Source organism: Somniosus microcephalus, chromosome 6 (assembly GCF_052327205.1).
Source record: "Somniosus microcephalus isolate GS21.2 chromosome 6, FLI_Smic_1.0, whole genome shotgun sequence".
NCBI classification, from domain to species: domain Eukaryota; kingdom Metazoa; phylum Chordata; class Chondrichthyes; order Squaliformes; family Somniosidae; genus Somniosus; species Somniosus microcephalus.
In genome coordinates this window covers 38,404,809-38,418,985 of record NC_140992.1, presented here as the reverse complement: position 1 = coordinate 38,418,985, position 14,177 = coordinate 38,404,809, and the positions used below count along the sequence as shown (strand labels likewise).

The 14,177-nt window shown below is 51.0% G+C and overlaps 1 protein-coding gene across 4 annotated transcripts in view; it reads right to left on the bottom strand.

Moving 5' to 3' along the window:
* mul2 (mitochondrial E3 ubiquitin protein ligase 2) overlaps nucleotides 1–14,177 on the bottom strand; it is a 45,196-nt gene that overhangs the window by 13,273 nt on the left and 17,746 nt on the right. For 3 of the 4 annotated variants that reach the window (XM_085990053.1, XM_085990052.1, XM_085990054.1), the window contains exons 3-4: nucleotides 4,378–4,533; nucleotides 200–287 (exon numbers count right to left, since the gene is read on the bottom strand). In XM_085990053.1, coding sequence (XP_085846179.1) covers nucleotides 200–287; nucleotides 4,378–4,494 — 205 coding nt within the window. In that variant the 5' untranslated portion in view covers nucleotides 4,495–4,533. Of the gene's footprint in view, nucleotides 1–199; nucleotides 288–4,377; nucleotides 4,534–6,895; nucleotides 7,301–14,177 lie in introns of those variants that run through there. The other variant, XM_085990055.1, reaches the window with a different exon arrangement.

Sequence of the window (14,177 nt, the reverse complement as noted above, 5' to 3'; positions counted from 1 at the left end):
TTCCTGAAGTACTTTTATCCCATATAATTGAGAATAAGACCATTGTGGGGCCTTATCCTGCAGTACTCCTTTGATTGTTGCTTAATCAGTAGTTACTTTAAAAATGAAGCTGCCCGATTTTCCTTTCCATTGATCAACTAGTCTTACAACCGGGCAGCAAGTTGGAAATCTACCACAGACAAAATCAAATAAGCCTCACCTTCCACAACTGCATACTGCACACATTTTCCAGGCGTGCCATTCAGAAATTCCACCAAGTGCTTGTTGATCTGAAATTGTGGGGCTTCCTAATTTTAAAAAAGAAACACGTGAACTAATGGGGAACAAAGGAACAGGAGTAGGCCATTCAGCCCATCGAGCCAGTTCAGCTATTCAATTAGATTAGATTGGTGAGGCCGCACCTGGAATACTGCATACAGTTTTGGTGTCCATACTTAAGAAAAGACATACTTGCTCTCGAGTCAGTACAAAGAAGGTTCACTCGGTTAATCCCGGGGATGAGGGGGTGGTCATATGAGGAGAGGTTGAGTAGATTGGGACTCTACTCATTGGAGTTCAGAAGAATGAGAGGCGATCTTATTGAAACATATAAGATTGTGAAGGGGCTTGATCGGGTGGATGCGGTGAGGATGTTCCCAATGATGGGTGAAACTAGAACTAGGGGGCATAATCTTAAAATAAGGGGCTGCTCATTCAAAACTGAGATGAGGAGAAACTTCTTCACTCAGAGGGTGGTAGGTTTGTGGAATTTGCTGCCCCAGAAAGCTGTGGAAGCTACATCATTAAATAAATTTAAAACAGAAATAGATAGTTTCCTAGAAGTAAAGGGAATTAAGGGTTACGGGGAGCGGGCAGGAAATTGGACATGAGTCTGGGTTCGGAATGGTCATGGCCCTGTGGGTAGTGGAGCGGGCCCAGGGGCCGTGTAGCCTTGTTCTGCTCCTACTGGTGTTCTAATTCTGTTAGATTTCAGGAGATGGTTTTATTCCTGTTCCTGGCTGGGGTGGAGATCGCCTTTACAGAAGGTAAGTACTGTAGAAAATATAGGGACAGAGTGATCTCCTGGAAGAATTTCGATCGCCTAGATGGGTCGGAGAGGAATTTCCCAGATTTTTTTCTCCCAAATTGGCCATTGGGTCTTTATCTGGTTTTTCGCCTCTCCCGGGAGATCACATGGGTTCGGGTGGATGCAGAGTGATAGAAGATTTGAGGTTAGGATCAGATCAGCCATGATCTTATTGAATGGTGGAGCAGGCTCGAGGGGCCGATTGGCCTACTCCTGCTCCTATTTCTTATGTTCTTATCATGGCTGATCTGTACCTCAACTCCATTAACCCACCTTTGTTCCATATCCCTCGATACCCTTACCCAACAAAAATCTATAGACCTCATTCAATTTCTATTGACCCAGCATCCACAGCCTTTTGAGGGAGCGAGTTCCAGATTTCCACAACTCTGTGAAAATGTGTTTCCTGATTTCATAAGAACATAAGAATTAGGAGCAGGAGCAGACCAGAAGGCCCTTTGAGCCTGCTCCGCCATTCGACCTCAACTCCACTTTCCCATCCGATCCCTTGATTCCCCTAGAGTCCAAAAATCTATCGAGCTCAGCCTTGAATACACTCAACGACTCAGCATCCATAGCCTTTTGGGGCAGAGCATTCCAAAGATTTACAACCCTCTGAGTGAAGAAATTCCTCCTCATCTCAGTCTTAAATGGGCGATGCCTTATTCTGAGACTATGCCCCCTAGTTCTAGACTCTCCAGCCAGGGGAAACAACCTCTCAGCATCTACCCTGTCAATCCCCCTCAGAATCTTACATGTTTCAATGAGATCACCTCTCATTCTTCTAAACGTCAGAGTATAAGCTCAATCTACTCAATCTCTCCTCATAGGACAACCCTCTCATCCCAGGGATTTCACGCCTAAATGACCTAGCTCTAATTTTAAGATTAGGCCTTCTTGTTCTGGATCCTCCCTACTAGAAGAGGCCATGGTAATTTGGTTGTCATTACCTTTGTCAAATCCTGTTGGTAAAGGCTTCGTTATCCCACTTGGGCACATAATCTAGACCCTAATAAAAGTCACAAGTGACATCCTATGACCGTAACAGTGGTTCATTATCTCACCTCGTCAGCCTTGACCTCCCTGCAGCCTTTTGACACCGTTAACCACATCATCTTCTTCCAATGCCTTTAACTCCATTGTTCAGCTCAGTGAGACTGCAGTTGTTTGAATCCACTCTTATCTATCCAATCGTAGCCAGAGAAATTCCAGCAATGGGTTCTCTTCCTCTGCCGTTACCTCTGGAGTCCCAAGGATCTATCCTTAGTCCCCATCTCTTCTCATCTATATGCTGCCCCTTGGCGACATCATCCGAAGACATGGGGTCAGGTACCACATTTAGGTTGACACCACCTCTCTCCCCCCTCAACTGCTCGTGTTGTCAGATGGTTTGTCTGACATCCAGGCCTTGACAATTTCCTCAAGTTAAACATTGGGAAGACAGAAGCCATCGCCTTGGGCCAGTCACAAACTCTGTACCCTTGCCAGCGATTCCATCACCCACCCCGGCCACTGTCTCAGATTAAACCAGACTGTTCTATTTGACCCCCAGCTGAGCTTCTGATCCCAGATTATAGTCATTGGGGGTTCAACAAAAACAAGATAAGATTTCATTTGCAACAAATTGTTGTACTAAATCCTGCTAGGACACCCCCACAAGCAAATGCTGTGCGGAGTCCAGTGTAAAATGAACTATACGTCAAATGTTTGAGGGAAGAAAGAAGGAGAAAGAAATTGCATTTATCTGGTGTTTTCAGGACGTCCCAAAGCACTTCGTAGCCAGTTAAGTACTTTTGAAGTGTAGTCACTGTTATAATGTAGAGTAAAGCAGCAGCCAATTTGCACATAGCAATGTCCCACAAACAGCAATGACTACATAACCTGTTTTTAGTGCCATTAGGCAAGGGATATATATTGTCCAGGGCACCAAGAGAGATTGGTCGCCAAGCTGGGTGGGTGTGTGTGCTGTGAGGAGGATGCAGAGAAACTCCAGTATGATTTGGACAGGTTGGGCGATTATACTGCATCTGCCCAATGTGGATAAATGCGAGGTTATCCACTTTGGTGGTAAAAACAGGAAGGCAGATTATCATCTGAACGGCAATAGATTGGGAAAAGGGGAAGTGCAACGAGACCTGGGTGTCCTTGTGCACCAGTCGCTGAAGGTAAGCATGCAGGTGCAGCAGGCGGTTAAGAAGGCAAATGGTATGTTGGCCTTCATAGCAAGAGGATTCGAGTACAGGAACAAGGATGTCTTGCTGCAGTTATACAGGGCCTTGGTGAGACCACACCTTGAATATTGTGTGCAAATTTGGTCACCTTATCTGAGGAAGGATGTTCTTGCCATGGAGGGAGTGCAGCGAAGATTCACCAGACTGATACCTGGGGTGGCAGGAATGACGTATGGAGAGAGATTGGGTCGATTAGGCTTATATTCACTAGAGTTTAGAAGAATGAGAGGGGATCTCATTGAAATTTATAAAATTCTAACAGGACTAGACAGACTAGATGCAGGAAGGATGTTCCCGATGGCGGGGGAGTCTAAGGATAAGGGGTAAGCCATTTAGGACTGAGATGAGAAGGAATTTCTTCACCCAGAGAGTGGTGAACCTGTGGAATTCTCTATTACAGAAGGCAGTAGAGGCCAATTCATTAAATATATTCAAGAAGGAGTTAGATATATTTCTTAAGGCTAACGGGATCTGGGGAGAAAGCAGGGACAGGGTACTGAATTTAGATGATCAGCCATGATCTCACTAAATGGCGGAACAGGCTCGAGGGGCCGAATGGCCTACTCCTGCTCCTATCTTCTATGTTTCTATTCCCTGCTCTTCTTCAAATAGTGGCATGGCATCTGAAAGAATTTGAATTAACTAATGCAGATCCAATTTCAACTCTGGTCGGGAATCTGAAATGCAATATTCAATCAGGATAAAGGTCAAGAAATCATCTTGTGAGGGAACCCATCAGGTATTCTCTGTATTTTGGCATTTATTGAAAACAGTGCCAACTGTGGCCACATTGCTCCACTGGCAGATGTTTGATCACAAATTTTGATTCTTGGCCTCAACTATTCTAACTCGACTGAGCACGCTGAACAGGCTACAGCTATTTCTGTCAGTGTACAACATCGACTGTGGCACAGGTGAAATACTCTACATCCCTGGGAAGAAATTATACAGGGAAGCGTTCTCATCAGTCCATCACAAACAGAGAGTCCTGGCCGTCCAATTGAAGGTAAAAGGAGAGCCACAGGAGTTTGTGCGCGTGTGGGGTGGGGGAGGAACCAGCTGGAAAGGAATGCTTCTTACCTTCAGCACTTCCACTGTTGCTCTTTTCTTTCTATACAAGTAGTAAAACAACCCAGAAAATGCAAAGCTCGAGCCCAAGCAGATCAGCTCTACAGTGGATACGGGAATCCTGTCCATCTTGTAGCTGGATTGAGGCAATTTCTTTAACTTCCAAGACTTTAAAAAAAAAACAAAAGCAGTGTTATGTGACATCCAGCACAAACTGTATAATCTCTCATTTTCTTTTGTAAACGTGAAGTAATCAGATCATCCAAAAACAGTTTTTGTTTTGTTATTGGGATAGCACGGTTACATTTATTGCCCATCTCTAGTTACCCTGAGCAGGTGGTGGTTCTTGAACCGCTGTCGTCTGTGGTGCTGGCGCAATGGTGGGAGGTAGCAAATTCTACAAAAAATATTGATCCAGCGACAATGAAACAGTGCTGTCCTATCCTATAGTCAGGGTGGTATGGGACGTGTAGGGGATGCTGTTCCCACAACATTGCTGCTCGTCCTTCTCTGTGGTAGAGGTCCAGAGGAGGGAGGTGATGTCAAAGTAACCTTGGGCGAGTTGCTGCAATGTGTCCTGTAGATCGTACATACTGCAGCCACAGTGTGCCAGTGGTGGAGGGTGTGGATAGAGTCCAGTGGCACAGGGTTCCATCAAGCACAGTGGCATAGTGGTTAGCACTGTTGCCTCACAGCGCCAGAGACCCGGGTTCGAATCCGGCCTCGGGTGACTGTCTGTGTGGAGTTTGCACATTCTCCCCGTGTTTACGTGGGTTTTCTCCGGGTGCTCCGGTTTCCTCCCACAGTCCGAAGATGTGCGGGTTAGGTTGATTGGCTATGATAAATTGACCCTTAGTGTTAGGGGGATTAAATACGTGGGGTTACAAGGATAGGGTGGGATATGTGTCGGTGCAGGCTCGATGGGCCGAAATGGCCTCTATCTGCACTGTGGGGTTTCTGTGATTCTGTGAAGCCAACTGTTCTGGATGGTGTCAAGCTTCGAGTGTTGTTGCTCTCATCCAGGCAAGCAGTGCGAATTCTATCACAACAACAACTTGCATTTAGATAGCGCCTTTAATGTAGTAAAAACATCCCAAAGCACTAGTCACAAGACAAAATTTGACACTGAGCCACATAAGGAGATATTAGGACAGGTGACCAAAAGCTAGGTTTTAAGCACCGACTTAAAGGAGGAGGGTGAGGTTGAGAGGCGGAGAGGTTTAGGGAGGGAATTCCAGAGTTTAGGGCCTTGGCATCTGGAGACACGGCCACCAATGGTGGAGCGATTAAAATCAGGGATGTGCAAAAGGCCAGAATTGGAGCAGCGCAGAAATTTGGAGGGGGTGTAGGGCTGACGGAGGTTAGAGATAGGGAGGGGCAAGGCAATAGAGGGAATTGAAAACAAGGATAAGAATTTTAAAACTGAGGTGTTACCAGAACGGGAGCCAATGTAGGTCAGCGAGCACAGGGGTGATGGGTGAACGGGACGGTGCAAGTTTGGATTCGGGCAGCAGAGTTTTGGACAAGCTCAAGTTTACAGAGGATACATGGAGGGAGGTTGGCCATGAGAGCATTGGAATAGTCGAGTCTAGAGGGACAAAGGTATGGATGAGGGTTTCAGCAGCAGATGAGCGGAGGCAGGGGCAGAGACGGAGGTGGAAGTAGATGCTCTTGGTGAGGAGAATATAGGGTCGGAAGCAATTTGCGCCCCAATATTTTTTTGGGTGCGCAGCCGCTTTAAGGGGCTGCACGGCACATTCACAGTTCTTTAACCTTGGAAAAGCCGGTTCTGGGCTGCGCGGGACCGGCAGAGAAGCCACGCGTCTTATAGGGAATGTTGGTCGGAAGCTCAGATCAGGGTCAAAAAGGACGCCAAGGTTGCGAACAGTCTGGTTCAGCCTCAGGCAGTCGCCAGGGAGAGGCATGGAGTCGGTGGCTAGGGAATGGATTTTGTGGCAGGGACAGAAGACAATGGCTTCAGTCTTCCCAATATTTAGTTGGAGGAAATTCCTGCTCATCCAATACTGGATGTCGGACAAATCGGAGATAGTGGAAGGGGTCACGAGAGGTGGTGGTGAGGTAGAGCTTTGTGTCGTCAGCGTACATGTGGAATCTGACGTGTTTTTGGGTGATGTCGCTGAGGGGCAGCAGGGGGGGGGCCAAGGATAGCTCCTTGGGGAACTCGAGGTAATGGTGTGGCAGCAGCAAGAGAAGCCATTGCAGGTGATTCTCTGGCTACAACTGGATAGAAAGAAATGGAACCGGGCAAGGGCAGTCCCACCCAGTTGGACAACAAATGAGAGGTGTTGGCAGAGGATGGTGTAGTCAACCATGTCAAAGGCTGCAGACAGGTCGAGATGGATGACGATGAATAGTTTAAAATGGTCGCAGTCACATAGGATGTCATTTGTCAGTTTGATAAGGGCACCTGACTCGAGCGTCATAGATGGTGGAGAAGATTTGAGGGAGCAGGAGGAGAGTGACTCTCTGCAGTGCACCCAGTCTTTGCCCTGCTCTTAAAAATACTTACTTTTATATAGCGCTTTACACAAGCTCAGGACGTTCCAAAGTGCTTTATAGCCACTTGTTGATTTGGCTGGTCCTGTTCAGCTTCTGGTCAGTGTTGACCATCAAGCATTTGATGGTGAGGATTTACTGATGGTGATGTTGAAGGTCGGAGTAGGTCGCTGCACTTTCTCTTGTTCAAGCTGGCTGTTACCTGGCGGTTATGTGGTGTGACTGTTACGTGCCATTTGTCAGTCCAAGCCTGAATGCAATCGAGGTCCTGCTGTAGGCTTACATGGGCTGCTTCATTATCAGAGTTGAGAATGGAGCTGAATATGGTGGAATTGTCAGTGACTTTATGACAGATGGAAGGTCATTCATGAAACAGCTGAAAATGGTTGGCCAAAGATGCTGCCCTGAGGAACTCCTGCAGCGACAACCCATGGCTGCAATGGTTAGCTTTAGACTACCACAATCATCTGGAAAAACTCAGCAGAACAGGGCAGCATCCATGGTGTAGGATTCGCAAAATTTATATATTCCCCCAGGGGTTGTTAATGGGAGGGGGGACCCAGCATGGACGTTTTGATGAAGGAGGGTGCCCAAGATGGCGTCCGCGCCTTGTGGCAGAAAGCCTGAGAGATTTTGGAAGCTTGGACTCTGCGGCACAGGCAGCTTGTGGAGAAATCGAAACCAAAGCTGCAGTTTGTGTGAAGGGAGACTTTGAATTTTGAGGGCCAGACAGGACCTTGAATTGTGTATTGGACCAAGTCGGAGACAGATCAAAACCCAGTTAGGCCTATAGTTAAGGCCATCGGGCGGTTTGCATGGATGGTCGGGAGCAGCTTGGGGGGGCCATCGAGGCTGGACAGGCCCATTGAGATGTATTGATAACAAAACAGGTCAGTTGTCGGGCCGGCGGATGCGATTGCCGGCCATCTAGAGGCAGTTGGAGTAGATTGCTGCCGTTGTTTGAAATGGCCCGCCGAGATTGGGACAGGGAACTAGCCTGATTTGGCGCGCAGATATGGGCCATCCGAGGGAGTATGGTTGTGGGCCCGCTGGCGGCCTTCTCGCTCTGCGCTCTGCTCTCAGCCTTTGCTCCGGCCCCTCGCGGCTACTGCTCTTCCCCCGTCCCGCGCTTACCGCCCGGCCACTGCCTTCCCCATTCCATCAGGGACGCCCGACATTGTGCCAGGCGGACGCGGGCAAACCAGGCCAGGCAAGGCGGGACGCGACGAGGCGAGGTGGTGAAGACGACGAATGGAAAGACGACTGAAGAAAGGCTTCGAATAATCGGGCCTTCGGTCCAGCTGACCTGCGACTATCTTCATGCAAACTCCAACTGCCGGCCGAGGAAGAGGAACCATCATCCCTGCGAGGTAAAGTACCCAAGCAGTGACTTTAACTTTGGGGTACTTGTACCTGGACAACGCCCTTGCAGCACCCAGAGACCACGTGATGACGGCAGGCTCGAGAGAGCACAAAGAGCGAACCCCAAACCCCACCGCTATTTTGAATTCAGCAGATCTTTTGGATTGGTGAGCATGTATTCTGACCCCTCATAGCTTAACCTAGTTAGGTATAGGGGGTGGGATAAGGATAAGGGGATTGTTAAGATAGTCGTTTTATCTCGATGCGCCGTGTGTTCCCCATTCCCTGTATAAGTATATAGTTATTTTGTATTTTGCCTGTAAAAGTTTATACTAGTAACTTTTCATAAGATTGTGTTAATTTCTTCTTCAATAAAAATCTTGGTTTTGCTTACATCCAACCACCTGTCTACTCGAGTCTTTTCTGTATCGCCGCCTTGTACCTAAGTCCGGTGTCTAGAACCCAGGGGCGTGGGAGCGATTCGAACCGCTCACCAGTCAGGGGCATAACTGACTGGGCGCACGCGCCACCCCACACCACCCCCTACAGAAATGGCGACCGCGGCAGGACACCGGCAACAAGGTTGCAATGCAGTAGACAATGGTTCAGATGAGCGAACCATGATGGAGGAAAGGATTTCTGATTATGTGTTTAGCAAGGTGAATATCACGAAGAAGTGGATCACCACTCTGTTAAAGGCTGGGCGTCCGGTAGATGCAGCAGCTAAGTGGATAGAGGGAAAGGAACACAAGAAGTCCTTACAGAAGGCAGTTTGGCTGATGTGCTTCAAAAAGCAGGTCCAGCTTTTGGACAGGCTCGTTGCAGCACAGGCAGTCGAGCTAAGGGAGTCAGCCCTGGAGATCCAGGATAAGGCTCCTGCAGGGGAAAAGTTATTAGTAGCTTTGCAGGCTCTGAATCAGGAGAGAGTACATTTAGTGGGAGAACACAAGGCCCAGTTGGAATACCTATGGTGCCAAGTCACTGAGGCCAAAGAAAATGAATTAAGGTTGCGGGAGAAGAACGCCCGCTTGGCAAGGCAGATTAGGGAACAGGGAGGGAAAGTACAGGAGGTAAAGGCAGCGTATAAGCTAGCAAGCGAACAGGGGTTTGAGGAGGCAGACCATGGCCCCTGTAAAGAGAGGATAGAAAATCTGAGCCAGGCCCTCCGGAAGGCAAAAGGCATGGTGTGCCTCATAAGCCCAAAGGCAGGCCAGGCAGATTTTATGGGGAATGAGGGGAGGACAGTTCCAACATCACCGGTAGTGTCCAGGGACGACCCGGTTGAGAGAGAGAGACCTCACGACCACCACCCGTAGCGCCAAGTTTCAGCGAGGTTTGGCAGCAAGGGGGGGGGGGGGGGTGGAACCTGGAGTGGAGCCAGAGGCGGAGGTAGAGCAACCCCTGCCAGAGAGGTCGGAGCCGGGACCGATGTGCCCAGCACGACATTGGAGGTTCGGCCCACCCGCCAATGGCGACATTGAGGGACCCCTCCAAAACCAGTTCGTATTACCCTTTAACACCCAACAGCTTAGGGCTATGGTCAACCATCTCCCGAGGCTCTCCGAAAAGGGAGACCCCTCGATCCACTTCAGGGAAGTAGAGCAAACAGCCAGCGTCAACGACTGCGATAACGCTGAGAAGGCCAAGATGCTGCTATTCTCCCTAGAGAGTAGTCTCCTCCAATCCCTCTCTGACGAGTGTAAAAGGGGGCAGTGCGGGTATGAGGAGAGAGATGCGGTTCTGGAGGCCATGGGGATGGATGAGGGAAGTCCCTTCTCCCATGTGGAGAAGACGATCCAGCTCTCAGGGGAAACCCCGCAGGCTTTTGCAGACCGGCTGTGGCCGGTGTACCGGAGGGCCTGTCCGGGGATGCCAGATCGGGCGTTCCTGAACGGGGATTCCCTGACGCATTGGCTCCGTTGTCTGGTGGCGAACAGCTTGCCATAGGTCCGGGCCAAGGCAGAAGCCTGGTTCGATCCCAAAAATCCCCAGACCACCGAACTTACGGTAATTAGGCAGCTCACTCTGGCTTACAAAAACGGTAGGGGAGCCGATGTACACCCACCCAAGGGAAAGGTGCACGAGATAAAACCCAGACCGGGTAGGAAAGAGTGGCACCAGGAAGGGAGAACCCCCCCCCCCAACACCAAAGACCAATTGTTACGGGTGTGAGAAGGATGGTCACTGGCAGAAGGAGTGCAAAAACCCTTGGAAAGATAAGGGAAAGCATCCCACAGCCCCAGCCCAAAAGGCGGGGACAGGGACCCCTTCCGCAGAGGTCGAGTCACTTTTGGACACCATGAGGTCCTTACTGACTGGCCAGGGGAGAGTAGCAGCCGCCACCGGTGCTCTCACCCCATCCGCCCCACAGCCGTGACTAGAGCCAACGCAGCCTGTTTATCTGTGTTCTCTCCGATACAATGAGTGGAAAAGACCCCTTTTGGAGATGGAGGTGGAGAAGGTGACGAGGACCTATCTGTTAGAAACGGGGGCATCATGCACCGTGGTCTACTCAGCTAACCCCACCACCTCACCTCTCTCCAGCGGGGTCCCATACAGTCTATCAGGGTTCACGGGTAGGGAACAGGCTGGCTCAATTTCCATCCCGCTCACCATTCGGTTAGGACCGCTCTGCTCCAAGTGGACCTGTGTCCTGATGAAATGGGATGTGGAGGGTGGAAGAGGGGTCCTGGGAGCCGACTTTATCGTAGGCCACGGGATCCTAGCGGATTTGAGGAATCACTGCCTTTGGGGGGCAGGTAAAGTAAAGAACAGAGAGATCGTAGTAATCCCAGGAAAGGAAGGGAAGGGGACCCTCTGCACCATGAAGCCCAAAGAGGATTATAACCTCGGGCTCATGGTCAGCAACACCCCACCAGAGTTCCAGGCATTTGTGCAGGCCCACCTGGCCACATTTGCCACTCTCAAACACGACTGCGGGAGGGTCACAGGGTTTGAGGTCAGCGTAGACAGGGACCCCATGGCCCGACCACAGAAACAGTATAACTTCCCCAGGGAAGCAGAACCGGACATGGAAGCAGCCATGTCCTCGTTAGTGCAGCAGGGAGTTCTGAGACCGATAGCTACCCACGTGAATTCTCCATTATGGCCGGTTAGAAAGCCGGACAATTCCTGGAGGGCCACGGTGGACTATCGAGTGCTCAATAGTAACATCCCAGCCTGCGCACCCACAGTAGCAGCAGTTGCCGACCTCATCGGGAGTATTCCAGCATCCGCGACCACTTTCACGGTGCTGGATATTTCAAATGGGTTTTGGTCCATCCCTGTAAGGAGGGAGGATCAGTACAAGTTTGCCTTTACGTTTAAAGGGCAACAGTACACGTGGAACTGTTTGCCTCAGGGCTTCCACAACAGCCCCAGCATTTTCCATCAGTGCATGGCCAACAGTTTGAAGGATTTTAGCCAGCCCAGACAGTTGGTTCAATACGTGGATGACCTGCTCCTGTTCACTGATTTGAAAGAGGAACATGGCCCGCTATTAGCCGAACTGCTGGAGCTGTTAGGGCAGAAGGGTTTCAAGGTAAATCCCAAGAAAGCGCAGATCGGCCAGCAGGAGGTGAAATTCCTCGGTCTGACCGTGCGCGCTGGAGAAAGGGCCATAGATAAGGCTAGGAGGGAGGCGGTACAAGAACTACCGGTCCCTAACACAGTAACGGGTGTGAGGTCGTTTCTAGGGCTAACCGGGTACGGTAGAGATTTCATTGAGGACTATGCAGCCACCGCAGCCCCTCTGCTCCAACTCCTACACAAGGGAGTGGAGTGGCTTTGGGAGGAGGGTTGCCAGGCAGCATTTGTCAGGCTCAAGAAAGACTTGCAGACCGCGCCAGCTCTAGGGGCCATAGATGGGGGGGGAAAAGAGTTTTTCCCTGAAGGTAGCAGCCAGCGGTGACAGCCTGAGCGCTGTGCTGCTCCAAGAGCGGCACAGCCAGCTGCGTCCGGTGGTCTACTCCTCCAGGATACTCACTGATGTGGAAAGGAGCTATTCCAACTGTGAGCGGCACCTTTTGGCCACACATTGGGCTGTGAAAAGATCATTGATCTTCACAGGCACCTCTCCCATCACCCTCCTCACCCATCACACACCCACCCAGATGCTTCTGGACGGGAGGATCAAGGATGGAACAGTGAGCAGTGCCCGCATTGCCCGCTGGACCTTACTCCTCTCACAGATGGATCTGAAGGTGAAGGGTCTCTGAGCCAAAGCTCGCAGCCAACCTGGTATATCCTGGAACAGCCCTTCCATTGAAGGGGTTTGGGAAGTAAACATAGGTTTACGGGCCGGGATACATCCCACAGGCCGCGAGATCTATGTAGACGGTTCCAGCACAGTATCTGCTGGCGAGCGTCTCACCGGGTGTGGAGTTTACGACCCAACGGCAAACGTTGCCCTGGCGATTAAGCTCCCCAGCACCATGAGCACCCAGCAGGCTGAACTGTCCGCGGTGGTGTACATTGTTACACACCCCGAAATCTTCCCCACCCCCTACACGATTTGCTCGGACAGCATGTTCACATGCAATTCGTGTACGGAGTACCTGGCCATCTGGTCCCTCTGCTGACGTGAGACCCCTCACAGTAAAACCCCTGCTGGAAAAGATCCTGGCAGCAGTGTGGATGGAAGGGGAGGTTTTCATCCACAAGGTGAAAGCCCATTCCTCCACAGAACCCCGCGGCCAAGGCAACCAGCAGGCTGGCTTGCTTGCCAAGGAGGGTGCCTGCGCAGGCACTTTCTGGGACCCATTTGGGTCCAGACCCATGGCGGCGGTCAGAGGTGGGGACGGGACCCAAGGGAGTGTAGGGGTAGCGTTAGCCCCGGACCTTAAGACGGTCCAAGCCCAAGACCCTGCCCTAAAAGCAGTCCTCAGCGCAATTGCTGAGGGAAAGGGAATAGAAGGTCCGTACGGCACAGCGACTCTCTCCGTTAAAGAGGGCATGCTGTTCCGGGGGGAACAGTGGGTTGTGCTGCAGCAGCACCGGACGGAATTCCTTCAACTGGCCCATGAGGGTCCAGGAGTGGGACACCCCGGGCCGGAGACCACCTGGCAACGGGTGGAACAGACGGGATGGTGGCCGGGACTCAAGGACGATGTCCGCGAGTTCTGTGCAGGCTGTCTTGTGTGCGCTGCGAATAACCCTGACCCCCACAAAAGGAAGGTACCTATGGGACAAGTCAGGAGGGTAGAGGGACCATGGAAGTCGATACAAGTCGACTACATCGGGCCCCTGCCCACCGCCCAGGGAGGCTATAAGTACTGTCTAGTTCTAGTGGACGTGTTTACCAAATGGGTAGAGGCCTTTCCCTGCAGAGCAGCCACAGCTCTGGGTACTGCCAGGATCCTGGTCCGGGAAGTGTTCTCGCGATGGGGACTACCAGTTTGTGGAGTCCGGCCAAGGGAGTCACTTCACCGGACAGGTGATGCAGAACACCCTTATGCCGTTAGGCATTGAAGGGAAATGGCACGTGGCCCACAGCCATCAGGGATTGTGGAACGTATGAATCGGACCCTGAAAGAAAAGTTAAGAAAGGAGACGGTGGACTTGCCCCGTAAATGGGCTGAGGTCCTACCGTTGGTTTTGATGGGGATCCGGGCCAGCCAGTCTAAAAGCACGGGGTATTCCCCGTACGAGCTAATGACTGGCAGAGTTATGCAGACCCCCACCCATGTACTAGCCCCGGTGCTCACGGAGGGTCAGCTCAGAGGTCAACCGGGACAGGTTCGCCCGAAACTTTGAGCATCTGAAGCAGGTCCATGAGCAGGCGGCTGGGAACATGGGAAGGCAGCATCGGAGTAACCGATTGCTGCTAGAACCCAGAAAGCACCACGAGTGGGAGGTAGGAGATCAGGTCATGGTGAGAAGCTATGCCCGAGTGGGGAGTTTGGAGCCATTGTACATGGGGCCCTACAGCATTG